This window comes from Anopheles gambiae, chromosome 2 (assembly GCF_943734735.2).
Source record: "Anopheles gambiae chromosome 2, idAnoGambNW_F1_1, whole genome shotgun sequence".
Taxonomy (NCBI): domain Eukaryota; kingdom Metazoa; phylum Arthropoda; class Insecta; order Diptera; family Culicidae; genus Anopheles; species Anopheles gambiae.
Window position 1 is genome coordinate 54,636,873 of NC_064601.1, and position 27,632 is coordinate 54,664,504.

Consider the following 27,632-nt stretch of genomic DNA (forward strand, 5'->3'; position numbering starts at 1 on the left):
AAATTCCCTTTTTTAAAAGCTTTTCGATGTGTCCAGCCTCTTTTTCAACCAGACTGTAGTGAGAGCCATCACAATAGCTCAAATAAAGTCCCCCAAAAGTTCGAATGGCACAGGACAGACAGCCCAGAACAAAAAACATCTTTTTAAGGTCGTTTCTTTTTTTTATTTCATCCTCTTGCGTACGGGAACAGCGTACGGGAAAAAACAATAACGATCATGCGCACATGTTCAGTTGGGCAGCATCACAACACAAGATCTAAATTAAATTCCCTTTTTTAAAAGCTTTTCGATGTGTCCAGCCTCTTTTTCAACCAGACTGTAGTGAGAGCCATCACAATAGCTCAAATAAAGTCCCCCAAAAGTTCGAATGGCACAGGACAGACAGCCCAGAACAAAAAACATCTTTTTAAGGTCGTTTCTTTTTTTTATTTCATCCTCTTGCGTACGGGAAACGACTGTTGGTCGATAGGACAAACAGGCCGGATTTGGTTTTGTTCACGGGCTCGCCTCCCATATCCACCGTTGGAAGATCGATCCGGCATACGCTGCCTTCGATTTGCTGCACGGTATCGCAAGGTACCGCTTTAAACCCGACCGGTGTGTAAACGGACTCGGCATACAGCTCCCAGGCGCGGCCATGTGAACAGGACACTGAAACACAAACAAAAAGCAGTTACTTTTTAAGCGGACACTCACAGCCGATGTTCGCTCGCTTACTTCCGAATATCCACGGCAGACAACCGGGCTGGTGTTTGCCACCATTTGGGTAAAAATCAGCTGTACCGATCGGATCGTACATCCCCAGTGTACCGCCGTTCGTGTGGATCACTTCCACGTACGCTGCATCCGTGCCATCCAAACGACTCTTGGGGTCCCGGCTAGAGAAAAGGGGTCCAGCGGGATCAAGTCCAATGATAGCGCCTACCCGCCCGCTAGTGACTCGTTTCCCGCTCAGCCCGGCTAGGTGCGCTCCAAGGCTGTGACCTACCAGATGCAGCTGACTTAGATCAAGGTTGGTAGTGTTGTGCAGAAAGTCGACAAAGCCGGCCAATGATGCCGCAACCTGATCTAGCCGCAATCTAAGCAGAATGTAGTCTAACAGTCCCGCCGTGTCGCTCCAGTCGATCGAGATAATGTTAACGTCGTTCGCATACAGCAGCGCATCTTTCACGCTTTGGCAAAAATCCGAATGCTGGCAGTTGCAGAATCCATGCACGATCACCCGCGTTGGGCGCGAGTCGTTGAAGAAGGAACTCTCGACCGACTGCACCGTCGGCAGTAATCGCTGGCTGATGGTAGGGTTTTGTCGCGTAAACAGATGGAAGCTGATGTTGGCCGGTTCGGCAGAGCTCAACTCCTGCCAGAAGCTGTGCTCTTTGGTTATCTCTGCATCGCCGTAAGTATTGATGTGCTTTTTTAGCACGTTGAAGAACACATCGTCACAATACCAGGAAGAACTTTCTTCGGTGTAGTTGAACGTGAGCCGATTGTAAAGGATCGGTCTGCGTTTGTTTGGAAGCAGTCCTGATAGAACGAACACTCTCGTTAAAAACTCACTCATAATCATAGTATGCTGCTGTATGGCTTTTAGCGACACTTACCCGCAAAAAATATGATTAACAGTATAAATATTAAAAAGTAGCTTGATTTAGGCAGCATGCTTGCGGAATTTAGTCTACCCAACTGAACACTACGGTGAGTTGTAGCTGTTACTGCACCGACAATAGAGTGGAAACTAAAGAATGTTACTTTCATACTCTTTCCATCGCTTGGTGATAACCGTGTAAACCAGCCCGTGATGATGCAGCGTTATCTCTTACCCACGCGATGGTCGATTATCAGAGCAGTTCTTCGGGTTGTTTCCGGCAATGAGGCAAAAAATAGTTTCTTTCACAAACCCAAGCATAGCGTAAACATCGACCCGAAGAACAGTCACCAGAATGCCGACAAATCTTGCCTCGGATCAACGGATCGCAATTATCACAGCTATTTACCACCGACCGACCGGCCCTGGTCCAAACTCATTACGGGCAATTCTGCACGGACTGGTGTTTTCTTCGTAACCTACATCCAGATGGTCTCCCATATTGCGACTGTAATGGGGTCCACGGGATGTAAGACAAATGGAGCTGCCAGATCCGCATGAATCACGTGCCAAGCTCTATCCTCGTCCACAGAACCGATGCGTGCTTTGTGGTGCAAGCGTATAGATGGAAGGATGGATCGTAATGTTTCGTTGTCCGCTAATGGGCAACGCACGGAAACCTGTTCCTGGTGCGATGGGAAGGTTTCGGTTGGAAGCTGTGGCAGCCTGCCGCGGCCACCGTTCACCTAAATTTGAGATAATAATGTCAGCGAAAGCAACGGTCGAGCGGAATGGAGCGGGATCGCGGCCAATGGAGCTGGTCGAGCAATGCTACGAGATGTAGGAGTAAGAGTTACTACGGTCGCCTGTAAACAGACATTCCGCCATTCCATTTCCATTTCGCTTACGTTTTTAGTTTCATTTGTCACCATTTTTTTAGTTGATCAGTTATGAGCGATCGAAACCGATCGAACCGAGCTGCGGACGTGGGAAGGGATGCATTGAACTGCATTACATTTCGATCTCGTACGCTTTGGTTACCCACTGTTTGTGGTTGACACAGAAATGAAAAATTCGACCGTTGGTCGTGACTGTCCCGTGAGTCAGGCAAGCATGCTCGGTTTGTTTTCGGGTTGAAGTTTTACGATCGATTGAAGATAAGTTTTGGAATTGCTCTGACAATTAGATGCATCCGGAAACAGTACGACACAATTTAAAACGTTCATATAAACAGGATTATCAATGGAGTAAAACGCGATTTCTTAGCCACTTTGTGTAGGCATTGATTCCACTATTTGGATCCAACCATTCGATTAATAACGTATCACTTTTTGGCAATCTATTGTAATACCTGATATTTACAAACGATCCTCAGCACATCGTGGTGTCTCCAGATTGATCGTGCTGTGTGATAGGAATCATTACGCTTATTTCACCGTTGGATCTAACGAACTTAACGAACAAGCTTGAAGATGTGTTGAACAGTAGATTACCGAAGCATCGCGACAGCTTAGATTCGATGTAGAAACAATAATTATTATAAAAGCCTTATACAATATTGCCAATAATTAAAAGACAATTAAAATACCGTAAAGCATCAGTAGTAATGTATGTTATGCAAATACAGGAGACCTTCGGCATTAGACTGTATTTGAGATTAAAAAAATACAAGCAAAACCGTTGCAAGATGTACTTCGAAATAGCTGTAGGTCGATTATCTATCAATACATCGTTTGTAGTTGTAGTCGTAAAAATAATAATAATAATAATAATAATAATAATAATAATAATAATAATAATAATAATAATAATAATAATAATAATAATAATAATAATAATAATAATAATAACAAGAGAAATAATAATAATAATAGAAATCATAATGATAAAAAAACTAATGATAATAACTTTAAAAAAATAACAATAACATAAATAATAGGTGCAGCGAAAACACGGTGGCGTACTGTACACATACCCTGGCACGAGCACACCGAGCGAGCGCGGTCTCACACTCGCGATCATCCCATCCCAGTGTAGCGTTTGCCTTCACAACAGTAGGTTCGCTTTAGTTCGCTCGGCCAGTTCGGCCAACCCTTTCCGCGGAAAGAAACTGGCAGCATAAGGTGGTGCAGTTTGTGCGTATGTGTGGCGCTGTGGTTGGTATTGGTGGTTGTTTATGTGTGTGTGTGTGTGTGTGTATGTATGTGTGCAGTGGCTTTATTCCGTACGTCCTCGTCCGGGCTTGGGACGGGTTTGTGTGTGGCTTCGAGTGAGCATGGCGCTCTTGGCGGGCTCCCCATAGGCTAATAACAGGCCACTGCCTATTCCATCTTGAAACCCTTGGGCAGCGCTCACGATCACCGCTTCGCCTCTTTTGATGGTTATGTTTATCTTGCCCGGTAATGCTTCACTCCCATTGCCCTACCCCACCGGCGAAGAGGGTGGCCTTCCTTCGGGGCTGGTGGATTTTATCGTTCGTGAGATACGCAACGAAATCCATTTTCATATGCTTTTTAAAAACATGGACACACGGAACGCTTTGCCAAGGCGAAGCACGCGTCGAATTTTTGGAATACGTTTTTCGAGGGATACGACTCCGGTGCTAGGGTGTGCCTACCGCTGCTCATGCAGTGTGGCATAGAGATATACACCCCACTAGACCGTACGGGGTAGGAACGATCGAGATAGTGTGCTGATTCGAAGGGTCCGGCCAATCTACGCTGCGAAGAATGCGAAATATTCCGTATCGATTGCGGTGAGATGAAACCGCAAAGGAATGGTTGTGAAACTTGGATTATTTTTGTATCATTCCTCCTATTTTATGATCGTCATGCTCGTGCTCTATCTCTCTCTCTCTCTCTCTCTCTCTCTCTCTCTTCTCTTTCTCACCTTGCTATCATTCCCTTTCTGAGCCGGTTTCCTTCGCTATGCGATCCAATGTCCAGGGTGCAAAAGAATGCAGTGATTTGTGTTGGGCTGGTTTTGCTTTCTGTTGGACCTTCCAACATATATGTGTACAGGTGCTTAAAGTTCGTAAAACGGTACAATTGTTTCGAGTGGCATATAAGAGTTGATATATTCCAATTTCCTTTGTTTGTGTGTGTAGTGAATTTTATTGAAAAATATTCGTTTCTTCGTCATCTTCCTCTTGTTTCAGTGTAATGTGCTAGTTGTAAATTTACAGCGTGTGTGTGTTTCTGTGTATAAGCTGTAACAAAACAGCATACAAAAGTGTTTCTACCGCAAAGCATTGCATTCGTGATTAATTAAGCTAAACGCTATATATACATCGATACAAATTGCTCCATCGTCCCTGTCGATAGTCATCAACCATCGTTGCAGCTGCACAAAGCCAACCAAAGTTGGAGAAACATCCGACGCTGCTCTTTGAAGAGGTACGTTATAAAGATATCATGTCCTGCAAAAGGGTTTGGACGTTGTAGGGGTTGGGTGAAAATAAAATATCATTAAATAGAAATAATTGGCGTATGTTAGATAGTTACCAACTGTCTTAATTGGCTCTGGCGTCATCGGTGCCGATCCTACTAATGATTTACACAGACACAGTGGACACAGAGACTCACGCGATCGCTCGCTGTGAGTGCTCGGGTGTAGTGGTCAACTGCACTTGCTTTGGAATGTCTGGGGTGATGTATTGCAATTGCAATGTACATGCTGCTTGAATTAAAGGTGACTGATTAATTGTAAGCTGCAGCTAACACTGGAAGCATGTGCTTTGACATCTATAGGGGGTTTGTATGTTTGTTCGCGGGCATTGGTTCTATGGATGTAATGAGTAAACTTTTAATTTGAGTCCTTCGAGAACTTAATCGAAAAAATGATTTCCTTCGCTTCAAACATGTACGCAATCACGATAGGGAGAAACGAGCTCTTGATTACATTGCGCGATATTTTCAGCAAGACGCTAACAAACACACATACACGCTTGCGGTAAAAAGCTCCCAAAACTTTGCTGAATATGTGAGGAAAACACATCCCGGCCGGGGGCATCGAGAAGACGAGGAGGCACGAAACCAAAAAAAAACCTGATAGGCATTCGGTTGTGGCCGTCCGTATAGCCTCCGGCAGAGCCGGTTTTCGCGTTCGCGTTTCGTGTCGTACCTGCCCGTTGAAGTCTTCGCGCGCGCGCTCTCTTGTTCGGCGGGGTGGCTGTGCTTCGCCGCGTTGTTTGGAATTTGCCCGCCCATACTAAACACCGAAAACATGGCTGCCGCGTGCGCAAGGAGAGAAATTATACACCCCTTTGCGCCGTGATCGCAGGAAAGAGTTAAACGAAAATTAGTGACTCTTTAGTGAGAGCGTTTTTTTGTTAGCGATCCGCGGGAATGGTAAGCTGCCGAAGGCCGAAACACCCGTCGGCAGCTGTGGTGAGGTCAGTTCACGAATGTCAAACGTCATACGGGATCGGCTTTTGAGGCTGGTGGCTTTTGAGTGTTGCTGGCCGGAGCATCTGGGAGGAAAAGTTGCCTAACGAGTTTTTATGTCACCTGCACACATCGAAGGTGTTCCCTTCGGCGGATGCGAGAGATTGTGCGATTGTGTGTTCCGGGGACCGTTGGATGTTTTTAGTTGATGGAGAAACAACACAAAATCGGAAAGCTTTCCAATAAGTGAAAAAAGAGAAATAATGCTCGACACAGCCTTTGGCCCGTTCCGCATGAGCAAGCGACTCATGCGCAATGTAATCAATAACATGGTTTCCCTATCGGAATGGAAGTTATTCTTGAAAGTTGCTCACTAGCCCCCGGCGTGACATCGAGCGGAGACATCGAAGAGAAGCGTGTCGAGCTCCAGCCCTACAAATGCCCGACTAATGAAGCGTAGAATTTATTCTAGCACCGAGCAACGTTTCTCATTTCCTTTTTCCGGTGAATAATACGAGTCGTGTCCTACGAGCGGGGAGCTTGCTGTAAGAGAACAAATGCACCATCACGCCGCAGTGCAGCGAATGCACTCGTGAAGCATAACATTAACATTATTGTAGAAGAACGTGCCGAGCCGCCGGGTGGTTAATTTCAGAGGCCCTTTATTTTCGTTTCTCCTGTGCGCTCCCTTTCTATCCATTCCATGCTCACAAAGAAAAATCGTGATCGCTAGCAAGTAGATCATCATTCCAGCTAGAACTACGTCAAGATCGTATGATTTTGAATAAATATGAAACCGTATGCGAGACTGTGAGTGTGACCTAAGCTTTTGCGAACCCTTTTGTACCATTGTGCAGTTAAAGAGCAGCATAAACTCATTCATTTACCCTTCGCTCGATTATGCTTTTGTCACCCATGTGCTCCGCGTTCGCGATCTCCAGTGACAAAACACAGCCACGCAATCGCGCCAACTCAGCGCTGGAGAGGTAAACAAGGTGGAGGCTGTGCCTAAATGAGGAAATTTGACACCATTTGAACGAAAACAAAAATTTGCATACAGCCATAAATAAAAAAACACGTAGATCAACTGAGCAGTGTGTCTGTGTGCAGTGGTCGAGGGGTGGTAGAGAGTAACAAAAAATTAAGTCACACGTTCGAGGGGCGATATAAAGTTTTTATATTTACATTTATTAGTGTGGGTGGAACTGACAAAAGTGTGGTTTTTATTTGCCTTTTTTTGCTGTAGAAGTGTTTTATATCATTCATTTACTTTCTGAATTTTTTATATCAACTTCAGGTACAGCAATTTATAATTAGTATAGAACTGAGAGTTTATTTTTTCCATTTAATTAAATAGGTTATGCAAAGTCATTCTTTTGCTGCTACTTCACTGAACACGTACTGGAATAGATATGAACTACATTTCGGTTTTGCTACTCAAAGAAGATTATCTTCATTGTTTTTGCCATAATATTCGTGTCTTGTACATGGATTCGATTGAATGCCACTATATTAGTAAACTTTTTTACATTCCAATAAGGTAATCATTGTGGAACAGTGTATGGTGGCTAGAAATATACACTAACTGCAGAAAAGTTCAAACAAATAAACTGTTTGCTTAGAATTTCGATTAAAAAAACTTTGCTTTATTTGATACGACAACATCCCATCTAATCATCAACTGGATGACAGTCATGGACAATTTGTCTGTAAAATAGTTACTAAAGCATTTATTTGTCCTTATAAGTTACGATTTCTTGTTATTAACTGTCAAAATACCAAATCACCGGCTCTTGAACTATGAGGTTAATGCTATTAAAAGGCGCCAGCATACGTCGAATAAACGCATAATTCACGCATCGCAAATCTAAAACAAACACGGGTAATATACAGCTAATAATGATTACATTTGGTTGTGCATTCCAAACGATTTGTTTATTTTCACGTGTTTTTGTATGTTTATCGATAGGTTGGACTAAATTTGCCTCTTAGTTCGCTTAACATTCCGTAGCCCTTTTAGAAAACTATTCAAAGGCATGAGGTCGTGTTCGATCTAAGAACTAGCATTTAATAACTTAATGAATAAACAATCACCAATTTGTAACTAGTTGCAATTGTGACGACCGACGTATTCATTGCCGATTGTAACATCTTTCTATTTTGATTACACCGCAATAATACATACACACAAACACACACTAAAACCCAGCGTCAAGTAAGCAAAATCGCATCAAAATAATCGTTTATTGCCATAGCGAAGGGAAAGCATACTTCTTCACCTTTCATGAGGCAAATTGCAATAAAATAACAAAACAAAATGCACCACTGTCTTCATTTCGCTTTTCCGCGCTTCCGCTCCCACCACAGTGAAGCTCAAGGAACCAGCTAAGCAAGTGGCTCCTTTTATCGTCCATCTTTAGTACCGCCACAAATCAGTAAGCGACTCCGTCTCCGATTGTTATTGAACGTATATCGTCGAGGTGGAGAAAATGGGTGAAACGAAAAGTACGGCTATCGTCCAAAGGGTGGGTGAGCGTTTTCACCGAAAACTGCACGCCTGAATGCACCGATGAGCAAGTGAAAGAGCGCAGATGGACGCAGTACGCAAGCATCGCGCATGCAAGAAAGGCACATGCAATGCAATGGAGAGGAGCGGAAAGAAATGCATCATCGCTTCCCGTATGAGCCTTTGGATGGAGATGATGAGGTGTCGGTGAGATTAGAAAAAAGGCTGGTAGTAATTCGATAATTTCCCAAGCTCCTAATGTAAGTGATGCTGGGTGTAGTAAACGCTCTAATTAGTGTAGCTCTGCAGCATGAAACATGTGCAATTCAGTAGTAAGGGAGTAGCGAGTACTGCTGAAGAGATTTATTGATAAGATTTTATGGTTCAACTGATTAAAGTTACATGTTAACAATTACAATTCTTACTGTAATATTATTTATGTAATTCATATATTTTATGTATATTTTACCAATAAAAATCATTTGCTTCAGTGTATAATACTGTTGTTTAGATATAGTAGTAGACTAATTTGCTTGGATAGATGAAACTAATAAACAATCTTCCGAAAGGTTGCAAAGATTAACACCTTGTCAATGTTTGATGTTATCCTTGATTAGCTTTTGGCATCCCTCCCAAAGACAACTCTGCTCTACGATCGTAACGTTAGAACATGGAGTGGTACAATTACATGACATTCCCGTGCAAATGATTCACCATCAACATTAATGACACGACAATTTGGCCCTGATGATCATTTTCACAAGAGATTCTTCGCTGTCTCTCACCTTCTAATGGAACGTCATTTTCACAACTCACGCGAACCACGCTTGCGTGAAATTGCGGTGACAATTGAAACAATTTTATCGTTCCCGATTCCTTCCACGCAGCACATGGGACGGGTACCGCCGGCAAGCAAGCAAACGTCTTTTGGAATGGAAAGGCTTCGTGAAAATGATGCCGAATGATGCATTTAGCGTGACCAGCAGCTGTGACGCGCCAAGGGCAACCGTCACGCGTAATGGCCGATCGGCCGGATCGGCTGTGCCGCTTCCGTCACCTTAGCCGGCACCGACCTTTGGGTGGGAATTTTCCTACCATTCTTCTCCTTGCAGGCTCCGTAGATATGTCGTGTTAGATACGCCCTGTTGGTTCAGGAAATGGCGTAAGCCCCCGGAGTATTTCCTCTAATTTAAACTGTCCTCTCGCATTGCACGGTACTATGAAGTGATACAAACTACGCACCACGATGGATGTCTTGTGGCCTTAGATTAATATCAACAATATACTAAGGAGTTATTGCTTTTTGTGGAAGTTTGGATTACGGCAACAGAAAAGTTGTCATCATGTTTAATTTATTAAACTGTTGACTACAAACAATCATAAATGGTTCTTAATCGTACTGAATCACTCAGTTTAATGTAAAGCCCCTGTCCCAATGAAGAATACTTATCGTTCGATGCATTTTAATTGCACTTGCATGATGAACACATGCTAGTATACTGTTTTCAATGGCTTCCGTCGTTACGGTATCTCTTCTCCTATTGCCTGTACAGTGTGTGACGAAAAAACTGCAGTGTCTCACGCGAGGTAAAGTATACACGCAAAAAAAGGCACACCCACGTGCTCGTTAATAGTAAGAGCTAGTGAGCAATAAATAATCGATGGTCAAACGTGCTACCCACGCATCCCAGTGCCCCCGCACCTTCTACCGATCGTACACTAGTTGAAGTGTTTTTTGTTTAGTTTTCTACGCGTTGCTATTGCTACTTCTGCAAAAGGGTAGTAAAAGCGTTTTCGCTTTCGCACACACAAAACAGGGCGCCCATGTCTCTTGGCGTGTGGTGTGGTATGCCAAAGCAGCCGGGAGAATGGCCAAACGCAAAAGAAGCGGCTCATCAACGCCACCCCGGCTCCCCAACCTAGTGCCACCGTAGTAGTAGTAGTGCGTTTTGGAATGAAAGCGCAAGCAAACGCTGCTAATTTGTGCTTCCCTCGAAATCGGAAGCAGGCGGAAGTGTGCGTAGCGTCGAGCGAGCAGAAGCGGTGGAAAAGACTGCACTCTAAAGGGATCGTCGGCTTCGTGCCTCATGGCAATCAGGCCGTTTTTCCATTCGGAATGTTTGGAGCGTTTATTTTGCCGCTTCCAGGGGTAAGCGTTGTAGCTCGCGAACCGGGTCGGGCGCTGGTCGTGTACGTATGGCCAAAACGGGGGGTTTGTTTCCGGGATGTGAATCGTTCGCGGAAGTTGTTTTTGGTGATCTAGTGTTGGTTGTTGGTTTTTTGTTTGTTTGTTTACCATAGCATACATTCAAACAGCTCAAAGCATAAAGGTAGCTCCTAGGAAGACGGCTATTATATTTACGTTGCATGTGTTTTTCATACAAATCTGCATCTCTTTGGAGAAATATTTGTAGACAAAAATGGACATTTCCATCATGTCATGTTATGATAGTACATCTGGTATGAGATACAATCACTTTATTGCAAGATAGCGTGTGTTCATTTAATCTATTCAAACGATTCTCACGATTAAGTGAAAGCTCTCACAAAAATCTCCTAAAATGTCATCTTAATGTATGATGCGTGTTGGTTTTTTTTATCGTTGATTCGAACACAACGCGCCGCAACGATCGCATATGTAAATAGAGCGGATATTGATTCCACGACCGTCGCTGACACAATCGCTACAACTTGTGATCATTCTTGGCCTGCCAATGTATGCTCGCTTCGACCGACATCTCATTCGTATGCGATGAGGCTGCATTTTCCGCTGGTCGCAGCAAATGGCATTGACTCCCACCAACCCTTACGCTGGACTGTCACTTCGAATGAGGCTGACCGTTTCGAGCGCACACTCTTGCACAATTGTGTCACATCGTTGCCCAAATCGCGGACGGTGGCTGGGATCCGCTTTTCCCACACGAACTGCCATGTGACATCACCAACCTGTATGGGAGAAGGGGACACATGCCACGGAAAAATAGCTCTAGGAACTCAGCCAAGCGAATCGTCCATCGGGTGTCCGTTTCACAGTGTCCCATGACTTTACTCTACCCGTCCGGTCACCCTGCCCGTTGCCAGGGTAACTGTTTCTTGTGTGGCTTGTAGTTGTAGCTTCATCCTGCTCTTTCACTGTAAGGGACAAGACGTTTTTTTTGTATTATTAGCTACGTATTGAAGATTGGAGCGCGGGCATTAATTGCAACGTGATTGCATTCGCTTGGAGGGAAGCGGACCGAGCAAACAGCACCCAACAACCACAACGACGACAACGGCGACAGTGAGTGAGTCGAGCCCATCAGGTGAATTGGATTGGATTGAGTGGTATTGGGACACTTGAACCGCAAGACAATCCGTTCGCCAGTGCAATTAAATACCACTAAACGCCACTCACTATTTCCTTTCCTTCGTCCGATTCGTGTTGAACGGTTGAATTGTGTTTCTTTTTGTTCGTAGGCGAAGTCTTCGTTTAAAAAATCACTTCAACCGTAGCTAGAAACTTTGCCCGTCCGCAAGTGGCTTAGAAGAAATAATAATGAAAAAAACGGTACAATTTAAAGGTACTCCTTGGCGAGCAGTCTTTTCACACCCAGTGTGTGCGAGTGTCTTTATGATGGCATTGATTTATGCGTTAAAATTACCCTGCATACAAAATGGTACCATTCATAGCGAGTGTCTTCAGTGCTGCACCAAACGGCAGCACTTGTTCGAGTGTGAAGCAGTCTGTGCCTGTGTGCAATGTCAGCGTTTTGGTGTACGTCCTGCATGTATATGCATGCGCCGTTGCCCCCCAAACATGAACCCCTGTGCGTGTGATCAGGCAACTCTCTTCCTCACCCCTCTTCTCCCACCTAATCGCTACCAACCATCCTGCCCGTTGTGGCGTTTGTTTTGTGAAAGTTGTCGAAGGTGGTCGCACCGATCGTGGTCGTACCGAAATGCCGCCTTCGGTGTCCTCGTTTCGGGCCGAACCTGTTCTGTGCACCGCCGATGGTTTCACGTTCCTTTCTGCGTGCCGAATTCGAGTTGCATACCCCTCCCTATATGCCCCCATCTAGGCTAGGCGCGCGTTAAATGGCGACTTCGACGGCACCATCGGAACCGCAGCTGAGGAGGTGACCGAGGAGCGCACAGCAGATGTGAATTGACTGGACAATGAACCTTCTGTCACTGGGGCGGCACTTAGTGTAAACAAATAAGACGCGATCTTTTACGGAGTGGCCGGGGCGAAGTTGAGCCTTTCGCGACGGGGTGTGTACCGCTACACGTGCATTGTTTGTCGATCGCTGTTTGTTGGAGGCGTTTCAATTCTTTTCGCGGCCCAATCTGCATGGTAAGATGATCCGGGCAACGGTAAACATGTGTTTTGGAGCACACACATTTCTCTGCTCTTTTTCGCAGTCCGACCTTTCGTGGGGTGGAAGATGACGCGATCTATCGCGTGATCGTGATGTGTTAGCGTAAACATCTTCAGTGCGCTACTTTTGCTTTACAGTCGAGCGTTTTGCTATATTATGGTGATATTATACTTGTGGAATACTTGTATTTGTCTCATCTCGAGGAAACTTGTGCCTCAAAATCGAAGTTCGATACATTTACGAATTGATTGGGGCTTCTTCTGCAATCACTATTACAAGCTGGAAGAAATGTGTTGTTTACTCACCTATTACATTGTACATTGTAATCCTTGGCTTCTATGTTTAATGACATGCGCCATATCTCTACGTCGCCTGGTGTTCGTCTTCCCGTGACAGTCACGCTTACATTAAAGCTATTCTTTCTGCTACACAAGAGACTTAAAATACATCTCTCGAAAAAACAACTAAACTCCGATATGAAAGTAGACTCATTTGTTCCATTATTACCAGACGCGCTAATTAACCGCAGAGCCGGTCACTCACGCCACCGTCAAAGCCGTAACCGTAGTGGAAACATCCGTCAAAATGATGCGATAAAGATCATGATCGTCACGGCAATCGATTAACGGCGCAACACTAAAGTACTACTTTCTTCATGATGAATCAAACCCGGGAAGCATGCTGCTGTAACATTGATTTTCGTTGGAGCACCGCCACCTAACATTCAGGTGGCGTTTCGGTACACCCTCTGGTGGGTGTTTTCACCTATTGTGTATGCAGCAGTAGTAGGGGAGGGCATACACAATAATCGATTTGCGGACGCGATTATGATGACGTCGGTCGAGCTTATCACGGAGAAAGGAGATGCATGTTTCAAGCCCTGTGGGTACGTCATTAGGTAGCTCGAACGAGTATATTTAACAAAAAAGTACACCCACTTCCTTTCGTATCGATCGTGTTTGCCAACGGGCACCGTAATTTATGCAAGATTGGTTTCATTTTTTATTTGTTTCACTCAGAAATTCGAACAAAACTTGCTAATTGGATTGTGAATGGACGCCCCAGTTTCTCTGCGGAGGCTGTACCTGCGTTTAGATTAACATAAAACGGAAAGAAACGGCTCTGAGGCTAGCTGACCCACTTCACGAACACGGCAAACCACATGTTCTTACGCGTGATTGAAAAACGATCATCTTCCCGCGGTGCACCCACCAATTGCCATGCAGCCAGTTCTCTTTCTGGCTAGTTGGTAGCGTTCGGAGGATTGTAAAACCATAATCATAAATCATGCGCCCTCTTCCGCCGGTTCCGCCGTTCCCGCTGAAGGGCGGCTCGAGCGCTTTGGTCATACACTAATTACGATCAAAAAGCGGCCCTACAGAGGCAGGGTGGAGTGCGTTGGATGCACCGGTCTATGTTAAACATTCGTGCCAGCAACCATGCTGGTAGGCTGCTGCTGCTGGAAGAGTTGGTCCTGTCTATTGAGGCGGAAAACCTGAAGCGTTTGCTCCCGCAGTCTTGTACCGAGATCGATTTGATCGTTGTTGAGCATGCTGTGTACGGAGCTGCTTTCGGCGCGCCGTGTTGTTAGTTTGCTGAGGTACACATTGTACAATTGTGGTACACGATTCTGGACCTTTTTTACAAGGGGACAAAGAGAGGGAATAGGAGACGCTTGGCTGGAAAGTTGATGTCGATCCATTTTTTTCTTTCTATATTGCAAGAAACTGACGATGGTGGAGTGAAAGATATGAAAGTTGCATCCTAATGGGTTCTCTGAGGTTTTCGTTTAAAATTGGCGGACACAGCGTAAGGTTTACGCTCGCCTAACAGTAGCAGTTGTGCCTTTTAGCAGTCTATTTGAGCGCTGAATAGATGCAGTTTTTGCGCGAACCTTATTGTTCCATCAAAAGACCTTTGCTACCATTTAGTAGCATTATGTAAACGCTTTGAGGTGCGGGCTGAAACTATGCTGTTGAAGTTTGTGGTTCGGTTATCTCATCCCATTTCCTGTATAGGGAATTCGTTTTCTTATTTGTTTGTTGCGAAAAGAGAAAAGCTATTCACTTTATATTCAACTATTCAACTCGCAGGAAACTCAACAGAAATCTAACAAATTCAGTGTCTTCTCCTAATGTCTTACACAAATTATGATATATGTAAACAAACTATTTTATATTATTTGTGTGACCTAGGACCTAGGAGCTGTTGTGAACACAATTGGTTGTTCGCCGTTATTGCATAAGGTGTAGATACTGATGTGTAGATTGGACACTTCATTCTAGGCCGTTTCCCTGACACACACACGCGTCATACAAACGTTCCCTCCGGTCAAACCCTCGCCTCACGTATGTGTCAGCTCCAAACTAGTTCAACTTCGTGATCTTCGGATTAGGGAGCTGTTAAAAGTGTGCTCGGATTGGTCATAAAGGCAGCGTGCCTTGAAGTCTCAGCTCACAGCTAATTGCTTTGTTGCACGACACTTCACAGCGAACTATTGTTAGGTTAAGAATAACAAGCAAACCATTACGGAGAGGCACGGCGGTCGGTTGAGGGTGCATCGTAAGGTGCATCGTACTTCGTTAGCACATTAGTCGCGTTCACAGTCTGAATGGCAGGTGGATGTGTTCGTGCAACGATCGCTCAAGTTAGTGTCGTTTAGTATATTCGTATGGAGAGCTGACGTGCCCGCCGGGACTAGAATCTTCCGCCCTACCTTGTGCACTAATCGGTACAAGGTGATCGGGAGGATCGAGCGAAGGCACAATCCGTTGTGTAATGCTGGTTGGTTGTTGAAATGCATTGCTAGTCTCCAAACGAACACACATACTCCAGCAAACCGGTTGACGTATCTTTTATGACGTCCAAAATTGTTTATTAGGTCCTTCACAAAGCGTACCCAAGTCGAGGATATCGATAGCACCACCAAATATTACTTTCAATCACATTAACACGCTGCAATGCCGTTTACTCGCCTGAAGAACGCTTCGATGAGCTAGACTTTCGCTTTTGGCCAAATTGTCCCCAGTCGCACATGACATCGGATACCGTCACCAATTCAGGGGTTTGGTTCGCTGTTTCGTTCACGTTCACTAGGCTCTCGGGAGCGGTAAGCTCAAGAAGGAACCAGCGTGTGTCGCAAAAGGCCAACACTAACGAACGAGCGGCCTTCGTTTAGACGTGTCAAGAATGCTGACTAGTTTTTGTCCAGCCGCAGTCAATTACGGTGTGTTTCGTTTGCTTGGGTGATAGGCATGCGTTGGCCTTGCGTGATGGCCTTTGTGTCTCAGGACTGTCCTTGGCGGCAGGACTGGTTTGGCTCGAGAGGCGTGTTCTCTTCCGTGCTGCTTGTGCTTGGATGACTTCGCGATACAGGTCGGACAGGTTCTGCTGTGATAAGAGCAGCCATCATCAATTCCGAGCGCTTAAGCGCACCGCACGGAGAACGTTCTGGATAGCTGTATCTAAGCTGGAGCCAGTTTTGCATCATTAATGAAGCACCAGCTTCGATGAACAAGTTGCCATGGGTAACAACTCGCTGGAATGTGGTTTCGGAAGACGCACCCCAGCGTGTAGACAGCTCAAGAAGGAAGGAATTAATGCATGTTTTGAAATCCATGATCCACGAAACTCTGTCCACGCACATCAGATCTTGATTGATCAACCATTGTTTGTTGGCTTACGGTCCTTTCACTTTTTACACCAGTTTCCGGCCAGCCGTACGTGCACCGCTGGCTGGGAGAAAGAAAATCGAAATCCGATTGGAAAAATAGAGCTGGAAAAATAGTGTACCGGGCGGGCCATAAACACCGCTCGAGGCTCGGCAGGGATGGAGCGGCTAGCGGGAAGGCCTGGCCAGCTTGGAAGAAATGAAAATGATGATCATGATTTACGTAACCGGAAGGCCCCACACACGTACGTAATTGCGCCCGGGTGCCCGGTGCACAGAGCTGCGGAAGAGATGCGAACGAGAAGTCATTTATCGATCGCGAAAGATGCGATGGACGCTGTCCATAAACATGTCTGCCATGCCGTTGGGTGCCCGCAGAGTTGCTGGAGGAAAAGTCACCCTCTCACACACATATGCGCACCTTCGCATGCATGAAGCGGAGTGGTTGCGAAAGTAGCCGCAGCAAAAATGGTAAACAAAAACAAAAATCGACGCCACACTCCTTCAATCTTCGGTGCTCACCCCTTGCCTCCCCCCTCTCGCCTCCCAACGGGCAGTTCCGTGGGCAGGAAAACTGTTTGCACAAATATTACAGTTTCACTGAATTTAATAACACTAATTAAATTCACTCATCGCTCATCGGCATGGTGCGCGTTGCGTCGAAACCATGAAGATGGTTGGGTAGGTTTTCCTATGGCCTTCGGCTTCGGCAAGTCCGGCACAAGACCGGAGTCGGAAAGAGAAATCGCGCGTCACAGCCGTGCGTCGAATACGTTTGCTTTGCCTCTTCCACTCGATCGTATCCGAAGATCCTGTCGCAGTGAATTGTTTAGTTAATGTTGTATATCAAGCGGTAAAAATTAAAATATGCTCACGCGTGGAAGCTGCTCACGAGCATTTCATTATTATCAGGCTACAGGTTTTTAGTAAACTCCATCAACTGGCTGTGTACGCATATCAAAAGCTGGTTATCGATCTTCCCGGCCCAGTGCGACGGGTCGCCATGTAGTGGATGGCCAACGAACGTGTATTGTTACACCTCTCGCCACATTATAGCGACGGTCGGTCGGCTGTGTTGTCGCTTTCACGCGTCCATTTTTGTGCCAACCGTTGCACAACCAGCGCATCGTGCACATATATGCGAGCCATCGCCAACTTGCACGACGCGCCACGCCACGCATTCAAACTGCTGACCGATCGAGTGACGATGACCTATCGAGTTTCCACCAGCGGGCTTCTTACGACACCGAAAACATCAATTGCAGGCAGGGGAATAGGGTTTACTATTTGTTTACTTTTTTTTCGGTCGCTACGACGAAATTGAACGAAAAAAGCTCACCTATGTGATAACGCCTTAGAAATCGATCAATCGACCGGCTACATCGTGTATGAATAGGCGTATCTCGTACACGTGCACTTTGTTACACTCCCGTAGTCGAGTTGATTGTGGCAATGCCGCAAAATGGAAACGAAAGTTTTCCTTGTCCATGTGTGCAAAGACCTCCCCGGCTCGGTGACTCTTGGCTGAAACTGTGCAGTGCCAGCTTATTGTCCCTAGTAGTAATAGTGGCAGCGCTTAGAGAACGGGTGTACTGCGCTGGTGCATTGGAATGCAGCGGCAAGGTGATTAGCAATTTGCATTGGCTGTGGTCACTATTGTGCTCTCTCACGTGCGCTGTGCTGTTTGTGAATCGCGTGTCTCGATTATGCCACCTGAGGTAGTCAGTAGGGTGGACTATGTATGCTTTGTTTCCTCTAGAAAGGTACAGACTATAAGTACGTTCATGACGGAGTGGCTGGCTGACAACACAACAGAATAAAAGGAACTTGACTTATATTTTCTTGTGTTTGTAATTGTACCATCGCTTGAACGGATATCTAGATGTACTTCCCTCGATATAAATATGTAGGTTTCGTACAGCTTAGAAATCAATTAACAAGCTGGATAACTGTTTTGATAGATGGTGGAAAACTCCTGTCTCACACTCGGTGTCGTTGACTGCTTGCGCGTTTAAAGGTTACCTCCACACTAGAACATCTGCCACGTCACCGGGAACCTGACGCAAAGGGTGCAAGAAACCTACAGCAAACTGACCGACGTACCATACCGACGAAACATACACATAGCATCACAGGTGTAGCTAATAGAAGAAAATTTATTACATCATACGCGAAGCCGCTTAATTTCCGCCAACCATCAAGCTGCGTGTTTTCCAACCACACTCTTCCCTTTTGTGCTAAGGTTCGGCGGGTTGGGATTTTGTTTTTATCTCTGACTGGCTTTTAGTATCCCAACTGTGTGATGACCAGTTAGGCAACATTCATCCACAATTACACATCCGAACTAGCGGTATACAGCGTGGAAAACAGTTTCTTTTCAGCGGTGGAAGAACGGTATCGGGGGAACGATAGTTGATCACTTTACACTGCTACCTTTTTGGTGCGAGAATACTAATTAGTGGGAACGGGTATTTTGGTGAACGAAGTAGGTTCGAATTGTATGAGTTATTAGCTCAATTATAATAACGATAGTGTTTGTCTGGAATTAGATTAATTCATAAAAGAAAACAAATATGATCGTTAGAGGGAGTTACTATACGCGGTAAAACACGCTTAAAGCAATTGCCTGCTTGGTGGGTATTTTGAACTGTACGATAAGAATGAACGATCGTTTGAATGTGGTATTATAGTCCAAAATTTAAACATTTTGCTTTAGTTTTAAAAATTTTCTCTCAATCCTTCAAGAACATTCTTTGTTGAACATTCTGGAAATAAACGAAATTGATTGGAAATGCAAAAAACATCTTGTATTTTTTATTATCATTTACCATGTCTCTCTATTGACAATTGGAAACCCTTCTCGATCAGTTCTGAATAAGCCCTACCAGCTGTTGTTTACATCTGTGCTTATCAAACTGTCAATGTTGCCCTATCTGCGGTCTGCCAAGCCGCTGCCAACTCGGTGCTCGCATTAGCCAATTCTATACACTCATTCAATGTTCTACCATTATCGTGGGCAGTTGTGTTCATCGCCTCATTTTGCAGTGAAATGTTCGACCCGACAGATCATCAACACCGCCGTTACAATCCACTGAACGGGCAGTGGGTGCTGGTGAGTCCGCATCGCATGAAGCGGCCCTGGTCTGGCCAGGAAGAAAATCCCCAGCCAGAGAATCTTCCCTCGTTTGATCCAACGAACCCGCTGTGTCCGGGAGTGACCCGCCCGAATGGAACCGTAAGTGTGCATCTCAAGGTCACATTGGCTGGTCTGACCTGCCCGCGACCTGCTGCTAATCGAAAGATCGGAACATTGTGTACTGATATTGCTTTGTGGTCGTTAAGAAAAATCCCATCTACGAGTCAACGTTCGTGTTTACGAACGACTTTCCGGCCCTGCTGGAGCAGGTACCGGAGCCCCCGTCCAGCGATGATCCGCTGTTCCAGATAGCACCGGCGCAGGGCACCTGCCGGGTGATGTGCTTCCATCCGAAGTCTAACAAAACGCTACCACTGATGACGCCCAAGGAGATACGCAATGTTATTGATGCGTGGATCGCGGAATTCCGCACGCTGGCGCAGCGGTACCAATGGGTGCAGATTTTCGAAAACAAGGGTGCAACGATGGGCTGCTCGAACCCGCATCCACACTGCCAGATCTGGGCCTGCTCGTTTCTGCCGAATGAGCCGAAGATTAAGGATGATATGTTGCGGCAGTACTACGCAGCTCATGGAACGGCTCTACTGGATGATTACGTGAACCGCGAATTGATTAAGAGGGTAACAATGTGGTTTGGCTTTGTTTGGAAACAGCTTGATAAGCACGGTGCTAAATGTTTGCTTGCGCTTTTCAGGAGCGAATCGTCATCGAGAATCCGGACTGGCTGGTGGTGGTTCCGTTCTGGGCAGTGTGGCCGTTCGAAACGATGCTGATTTCGCGAAATCGGAACAAGCGCATCACCGACCTAACTTTGCCGCAGATCAACAGTCTAGCGATCGTGATCAAGGAGCTGACCACCAAGTACGACAATCTCTTCAAGTGCTCGTTTCCGTACAGCATGGGCTGGCACGGTGCACCGACGGCGGAGCTGGCGAATGGTGCCGCGGCTGACCAGCACTGGACCCTGCATGCAATCTACTACCCGCCCCTGCTTCGTTCCGCCACGGTGCGCAAGTTCATGGTGGGCTTCGAGTTGCTATGCCAGGCGCAGCGTGATCTGACGGCTGAACAGGCCGCCGACAGGCTTCGTGGACTCTCCGGCAAACGACACTACAGTGAGCAGCTGTGAAGCGGAGGTATCGTTGAGTGAGCTATCTAATCGTGCCACGGTCATATCGAGCATATTGGGACAGACAGAGCGCTTAGATAAGGGCTTAGTGCAGCGGGTTTCGGTGGGTGTACATTCCAGTGTACGTGAATAAAGTACCTTATCCGATGTTTTAAGTATCACGAGAGTATTGATGTTATTATGAATGTAGCATGATGATAAGCAAGATGATATAATGGATGCCCTTGCATTCATAAAAAAGGATGAATCGATCGTCGTTCAGTAGCATTTTGTGTATGGATTTAATTATCACTGGTAACCTTCTGAAGTGCAGCACAACAACAGCTGTTGGTTTAATATTGATGGTAGCCATAAACGCAGCACAGATAAGTAATGTTTTTAGTTCTCTATACAGTAAAGATCATTCCAAGGACATAGTTCGAGCGTGCTGTAACACATCGACGAACAGAGCGGATGAATCTTACCTTGCAAAGAAATGCCAATACGCCAACAAAACTCTGAGCGGGAACAGTTCAGCGATGCGTATCTCCGTATGATATGGGTCTGGTTGGTTGGGCAAAAAAACGCTTGGTGGTCATCGTATGGTTCAGCCCAAGGAGCAAGGATTTAAGCAATGAACGAGGCGCATTGCCGCGAGCTTGTAACGTACAATAAAATGATTAAAAGATATTTTCAAAATCAAAATCAATAACCGTGAATTGGACAAGCGTACACACAATATAACGTTGATGAATTCTCAATTTTACCCCGACATTTTTAAAACAACTATCGATACGATGTGCTGAGCCTTGTGGCACGTGTACCGAAATATGTTTAAATGTATAAGATAGTCTATAAACCACGGTTGCTGGTTCTGCTTTTCCCTGATGCTTGAACCCTGCATAAATTACAATTCACCGATGAAGCTGCACACGAAGCTTCCCTTCACATCGGTTCAGTTTTGCGCGATCCTCATTCGCGCATCCATTTGACATCATCGTGCAAAGCAATTTATCGCATTCCTTTACCACCGGAGTAGATAGGTGCCTGTACGATCTGCCGCTACAAGGTTTTGTTGATCGACTGATGATCGCACCCATATGAACGCCATATTGACTGAGCATCGTATGGACGAGAAGCTAATGCCATCGCAGTGGAAGGGGAAGCCGTTGGAGACTTTCGTAAAAGTCACGCCGTTAGGCCGCACACACCGTCTGCCACACCCTTGGACTGCGTACAGACGTTTGCGTTCACGGTGCGATGTATGATCACGCTGCCATTCTGTAATTGTTTGCTTACCAAGCACTCAACCCCGAAAGCCCAGCAGAACCAACTAAACCAGGCCATGAGGAGCTTCGTTACGTCTAAAATTCGTTCGTGTTCGTGAACATTATTTCCAAATTTTAGACTCTTTCCATCTGACTATACCCCTGGTTCAATGCGCCAGATTTGTGATGCTCAAGAACTGAAGACCTCCTAAAGCACCTCCTCCATAGGAGGTTAGTAGTGCGGTATTCGCTTCTCGTTGCTAAACGATCCGTTAGCAAGTACGATAAACTGACTGCCCTGTGGCCATGTAGTAGCTGGTCAAGTGTACAGTACCCTCGTGCTGCTTGAGGCTGCTATTTGAATGAACTTTGTATAACTGCAGTTGTAGCCGCGGTCAAACGTAACCTCGGTACGCGGCTGCGGCGGCTAATGGTGGAATGTATAGTTGCGTGGAACCAGCACATTGGAGGTTGAAGCACAATGAAGCGAAACAACCTGGGTCAACTGCGTGATCAGCATTGTAAACAGTGGTAGGGCCGCACGGGTACTACCCGGAACCCCAGACAGTACTGCTATCAGTGGGGTGTGTTTGGAGGCACTAGATTTTATTGTACATTTTACAAGAATGTACCTGCTGTAGGTCGCCCAAGATGCTTACATATTATTTGCAAATATGGTTCTAATTGTGTTAAGTTACCCGTCAAGAAATTAAATAAGAGATTGATTATTTGTAATGCATTGAAAGCCAGAAAACAGAACGTTGCAAATGACTCAACTCAGCTCGCAAGACACGACACCGCTGGTCTTTTCGTCTCATTCTTGATTTGCTCTGTGCTCTGCATAAATAGGTGACAATTTTGCATTGTGTGCAAATCGTGGCCATCGACATTACACTAAAGCAAAATTAAGTGTGACAAACCGTGAAGCCATTGTATAGCAACTGGATGCACGCTGGCCTTCAGCAAGGCACAAGAAAGTTGACTGACTTGAAGTGAAGAAATTAAGCTACATCTCAAACTAACTCCACCAAACACTGGTACACCGTGATTGCAGCAGGAAACCTTAAACAATCTCCATTCCTGCTTAACAAGTACAAATGTTTTTTAAACAAATAGACCCACTCGGTCGATTCGCTTCGCCACAGCAAACTGGAAACGATTGGATTCTATTTACATGCAAAGCGATTTCCATTATCTCGCCAACCATTATCAACCCCAGTGAGGCAAACTGGCAAAGCGCGAAACATCCGATGGTTTATGGTAGAGGTAATCGATTCCCATCTGGCGATGGTTACACGCATCCATCTTCCGGCGTACCCAAACACAATGGCTCCCATTGACTCTCCGGTGGGAAGCCGCACCTTCGCACAACACTGCGTCACGACCTTGACAGTGGCCGAGGATGATTTCATATTGCTTCGACTTCACACAAATGCTGAGTGGACTAAGAAGCGAAGAACGATCGACGAGGAAACGATGGCGACGACGACGACGACAACAGCAGTGCGGCATTTTAAATGTGATTCGGATTAATTCCGAAAGAACCTCCGTGCTGGATGGAGGTAACGCTTGAAATGGCAGCTCTCCTTACTTTAGGCGACGTTCTGCTGAGTCGTAAACGGAAAAGCTAATGATCCATTGTATTGATGGAATATTCTGCCCGCGATTGGTTTCGTGCGGGCATGATATATGTGGGTCTTTTTTATGTGTGTGTGTGTGTGTTGTTCCTTTTTTCTCCAATTAGAGCTTGAGTCGTACACCATCATCTTCATCAGGAAATGGGCCTACATGGGATTGTTTTGTGTTTGTCAAATAACAGCTTAGCTCACGCCGTGTGGTTATGAACAATTGCAGTGTTCAAAAAAATATTTATCAATTTACTGTTTAAAAATACGTTCGGCTAAGTTGTTATATGCAACCGCGTTAAATAATACCATTCGTTCCTGCAAATTGCGCAGCACATCCTACCATAAATCACCCACAGCCAGAGACAAGGGGATGTTGATGGGCAGCGTTGAAACAACTTCATTACAAATGCTGCCGTAGACGGTTCCGCTTGTTATATTTTCTTTTTCAAGCCATAAACATCACCTGATACGGTTTTGTCTTTTTTTTTTGTTAAGCCCAATGTCCAGTTAATAAAATACACTCAATGCATGTATGGGTGTGCATTTTTTTGTTTGTTCAACGAAAAGACGTTGGCTGGTTACGTTACGCAATAAGCTCTGAGCGGAAAAAATAAAACCAAATTCGAATGAGGCGAAAGTTGAACCATCAACGCGGGCCAGTTGGTAATTTCTGTTGCACAAGGAGTCAAAATCATTGGCCAACCACAGCAGATGCATTTGCATGTTGAGATGTTGCCATGGGTTACATCTCGATCGCTCATAGCGAGGATCGCAAGTAGGTTCCATTACCAATAATATTGATTCACCCAAACCAATCACGGCATTTCGTTTGTTTGCTTCTGTCTGTGAGTTCAATGAAAATGCGAAACCCGTCGGTCATTTAATGTGGCTCTTTGATAAGGAAAATTCAAACACAGAAGCGAGGAGATAGAGAATGAGAGAGAAATCTTCAAAAAATGTATATTACACAAGCGTTGGTTTTGTTTTGTTGTGGTGCATCTCCACGTTGTTACGGTTGTGATCAGTTATGCACATACTGCTGCTTTCGTTTTCCAAACTCCGTTAACACTGCACTCGACGAACCAAACTGGAAGGAAAACATTGGGTGAAAAGACGCGAAAACAAAAATGGAAATGGTATATCTTATGCCAATCATTTAAAGCTTTTTGCTGTGCGGACTGGAAAGCAAATAAAGTAGCCGAACAATTTCGCCCTCCCAATTGGCCTGGAGGTGCTGGAGGTGGTGGTCACAGGTGGTGATGAATCGATTATGAAATCTCATGCCCTCATACCGTATCTAAACTTCATCGCATCCATACATCACAGGCTTAATTTTCTTCATTAACTCCAGACACAGCAGCAACAAGCAGTCGTTTTTCATGATTTTCATCGGTTTGTTTCGTTTCGTTCGTTTCTGTTCCAGATTTTCACGCCAACATCTCTCTGTCGCGCTTAACGGAAACGGAAACCCATCGGAATAGCCGTGGTGTGTGTAGCTCAGCATGGAAGTGCAGACCGCTCTGGTGCTGACGATTCAGCTGATAGCGCTGTTCTCGATAGCGGGCGCGTTGCTACTGTATCTGCTGTGCAAGGTGCGAGGAACTCGGGACGATGCTACCGGAACGCAAAAGGGCTCGATACTGATCACCTGTGCGGACACCGCGCTGGGACTGCAGGTAAGCAGCAGGTGTAATACACACCTCAATTTTTCGAAAGTAAAGCTTCACAGTAGTGCGACATTGGCAACGAATCGGCATGCAAATGGAGTGGATAATAAACCCTGCAGCCATCTTATCACCATCGTTTCAAAGTTGCCGAAGAAAGGCTGCCAGCTTTCGCAGTGCACCCGCATATCGTGGTTGTTGGATGCGCAGTGCATGCCATTTTCCCTTTAGTCAGTTGATAATATCAATGTTTAGCAAAGCGTAGGAAGTGTCCGAACGCTTTCAAGCGTAATCCAATGCTTTGTCAGGTTTATCGTGGCATCGCCCCGCTGAATAGATTCAGAGTTTCTAATCGGCTGCTGCGGTACATTAAGCAAGGAGTACAGTTGGCATGGAGCTGACGCTATCGGTGACAGTAAGCGAATTGCAGATGTTGTACCACAGCCTGTTGTAGGCTTAATTAGCGAACCGCATTATCACGCAATTAAGTTGATCCGTACTTTTCGCCTCTTTCTCACAGATCTGCACATTCTTCGCCAGCAAAGGACATCGAGTGTTCGCGGGCATGAAGGACCCGGTAGAGTCGTTACCCGCGAAATTGCTGCGCGGTTGGATGAAGATGCGTGAAAACTCCGACACGCCAGTCAGCGGTTCGGTCGTGCCGATGAAGATCGACGTTACGCGGGAAGACGTGCTGCGTGAGGCGGCCGAATCGATGGGCGCTCATCTGAATGCTGGCGAGCGGGGCATACTGGCCGTGATCAACACGGCTGGATCGGTGTACCGTGGGCGCATTGACTCGCAGGACTCGCTGCAGTGGGAGAACATGTTCAAGAACAACGTGATGGGGTGTCTGAGGACGGCGCGCGCTTTCATCGGACTGTTGCGACCGACACGGGGCCGCCTGATTCTGCTCGGCTCCGGTAACGATGATGATGGGCTGACCGTGTTTATGGCCACACGGAATGCGGTGCAGGGATGTGCCGATGCTCTACGCAAGGAGCTGAGACCGTACGGCGTTAATGTTGTGACACTGGACTCGCGGGGTGTTCCGGCTGAGTCGCTGTTTAAGGCACCGGTTCCATACAGTAAGACATGATGGTGGCGAGCGTGTGGAACAAGTACTAATGTATTTTTCATTTATTATCTCATCTTCTCCCACAGCCATATCCGATGAGGAAGGTGTCCCAACGCAGTACAGTGCGGACGTGCTGACCAGCTCGGCTTTGGGCGTAATTGAGCGGGCCCTGTATGACAGCCGCCCCAGTGAGACCTACTGTCTTTCGGTGCCAAACAGCAAGTTCCAGATGAAGCTGCCCTGCCGGTCATCGTTGAAGATTTCCGCCAGCCGCACAGACTCGAAGCCCATACAGAGTGTCTGAAAGTCCGACGAACCGGGTAGCTCGGAGCACAGACAGATTTCAGAACTTCTTTGTGCCTATTCGTTTGTCTAATTTTCGTTTTGCTAAGTGCTGTTTGTACGAACGTGTCATCCTGAAACACATACTCGTTGGTGGCTATCGTTGTTTCACACGATTGGCAACGGTTTCGGCCGGGTTAGAGCGCCAAGAATAGCTTGCTGTTTTGTTCGGAACGGTTCGCTGCTTCCCGAATCGCTGACAAATGCGATATTCTCTCTCCTGCACCCCCCTCCCACCCACTCCCCTCCTCCATTCCCTGTGTAAAGTTTGTTTATTTTAAGCAAATGATATGATTGTTTTAGTGTAAAATACATACAGAAATAAAAGAAGTACTTTATTTCGTTCTATAGTAATGAAACACAACGATTTTATAATATCAACCGTGAGGAACATTATAAAAAATTGAGAAATGATATTTTTGTGGTTTGTAAATGCTAGATACATTTAAATCATTCCGTTAGCCTGGTATATACCACTATCTGGGAGCATAGCTAATATAAAGTAATGTGTTTATGGGCATGTTTTATTTTTTCAACTTGCACTAACGTAAGGTAGGTAGAGATGGACATTTCTAATAAATGCATGAAAAAGGTAATGTTAGAATAGTTCAACAATGCAGCATCCAAACTGAAAGTAAAACAACACATTTGAGAACATTTTTGGCATAATATATGCAAAAATGGTTGAATTCACGAACAAAACAAATTTTCAATCGTGCGCTTCCTTGGGGATCTAATTGTACTACTGCGGATCTTAAGCTGTACAATTTGTATTCTTATGTTTCCGTAAGTTTTATTTCATGAATGAGTTGTCGTGATCATTATGGAAAAAACTGGCGAAAGAACGAACATGAAAGCAATAAAAAATCTTGTTTTCTGGTGG

General features: G+C 45.5%; 3 protein-coding genes across 4 annotated transcripts; 2 read left to right on the forward strand and 1 right to left on the reverse strand.

The window, feature by feature from the left end:
* Window positions 1–403: 403 nt before the first annotated feature.
* LOC1274594 (phospholipase A1 VesT1.02) lies at window positions 404–1,759 on the reverse strand. The gene is made up of 3 exons (XM_313740.6): window positions 1,602–1,759; window positions 718–1,524; window positions 404–651 (listed from the first exon to the last, which is right to left on the reverse strand). Exons 1-3 carry the CDS (start codon window positions 1,753–1,755, stop codon window positions 431–433), a joined length of 1,182 nt encoding a protein of 393 aa, XP_313740.6. The 5' UTR covers window positions 1,756–1,759; the 3' UTR covers window positions 404–430.
* Window positions 1,760–4,839: 3,080 nt separating this feature from the next.
* On the forward strand, window positions 4,840–20,948 carry LOC1274595 (probable galactose-1-phosphate uridylyltransferase). 2 transcript variants are annotated; one of them, XM_061641467.1, is made up of 4 exons: window positions 4,840–4,980; window positions 19,525–19,739; window positions 19,847–20,281; window positions 20,356–20,948. In XM_061641467.1, exons 2-4 carry the CDS (start codon window positions 19,554–19,556, stop codon window positions 20,788–20,790), a joined length of 1,056 nt encoding a protein of 351 aa, XP_061497451.1. In that variant the 5' UTR covers window positions 4,840–4,980; window positions 19,525–19,553; the 3' UTR covers window positions 20,791–20,948. The 2 variants fall into 2 exon arrangements, with proteins under 2 accessions (XP_061497451.1, XP_313741.6); XM_313741.6 differs by lacking the exon at window positions 4,840–4,980 and having other exon boundaries at window positions 19,427–19,739.
* LOC1274596 (retinol dehydrogenase 5) lies at window positions 4,840–27,108 on the forward strand. The gene is made up of 4 exons (XM_313742.5): window positions 4,840–4,980; window positions 25,089–25,341; window positions 25,850–26,417; window positions 26,494–27,108. Exons 2-4 carry the CDS (start codon window positions 25,168–25,170, stop codon window positions 26,709–26,711), a joined length of 960 nt encoding a protein of 319 aa, XP_313742.4. The 5' UTR covers window positions 4,840–4,980; window positions 25,089–25,167; the 3' UTR covers window positions 26,712–27,108.
* The last annotated feature ends 524 nt before the right edge of the window (window positions 27,109–27,632 follow it).

What these genes read in the sequence shown, in the direction of transcription:
- LOC1274594 (XM_313740.6), bottom strand. Translation starts at nt 1,755, where the DNA reads ATGAAAGTAACATTCTTTAGTTTCCACTCTATTGTCGGTGCAGTAACA. An exon ending in GTTAATCATATTTTTTGCGG is followed by an intron (nt 1,525 to 1,601) that starts GTAAGTGTCGCT and finishes TCGTTCTATCAG; the next exon opens with GACTGCTTCCAAACAAACGC. An exon ending in TCTGCCGTGGATATTCGGAA is followed by an intron (nt 652 to 717) that starts GTAAGCGAGCGA and finishes TTTGTGTTTCAG; the next exon opens with TGTCCTGTTCACATGGCCGC.
- LOC1274595 (XM_061641467.1), top strand. Translation starts at nt 19,554, where the DNA reads ATGTTCGACCCGACAGATCATCAACACCGCCGTTACAATCCACTGAAC. An exon ending in TGACCCGCCCGAATGGAACC is followed by an intron (nt 19,740 to 19,846) that starts GTAAGTGTGCAT and finishes GTGGTCGTTAAG; the next exon opens with AAAAATCCCATCTACGAGTC. An exon ending in ACCGCGAATTGATTAAGAGG is followed by an intron (nt 20,282 to 20,355) that starts GTAACAATGTGG and finishes TGCGCTTTTCAG; the next exon opens with GAGCGAATCGTCATCGAGAA.
- LOC1274596 (XM_313742.5), top strand. Translation starts at nt 25,168, where the DNA reads ATGGAAGTGCAGACCGCTCTGGTGCTGACGATTCAGCTGATAGCGCTG. An exon ending in ACACCGCGCTGGGACTGCAG is followed by an intron (nt 25,342 to 25,849) that starts GTAAGCAGCAGG and finishes TCTTTCTCACAG; the next exon opens with ATCTGCACATTCTTCGCCAG. An exon ending in TAAGGCACCGGTTCCATACA is followed by an intron (nt 26,418 to 26,493) that starts GTAAGACATGAT and finishes CTTCTCCCACAG; the next exon opens with CCATATCCGATGAGGAAGGT.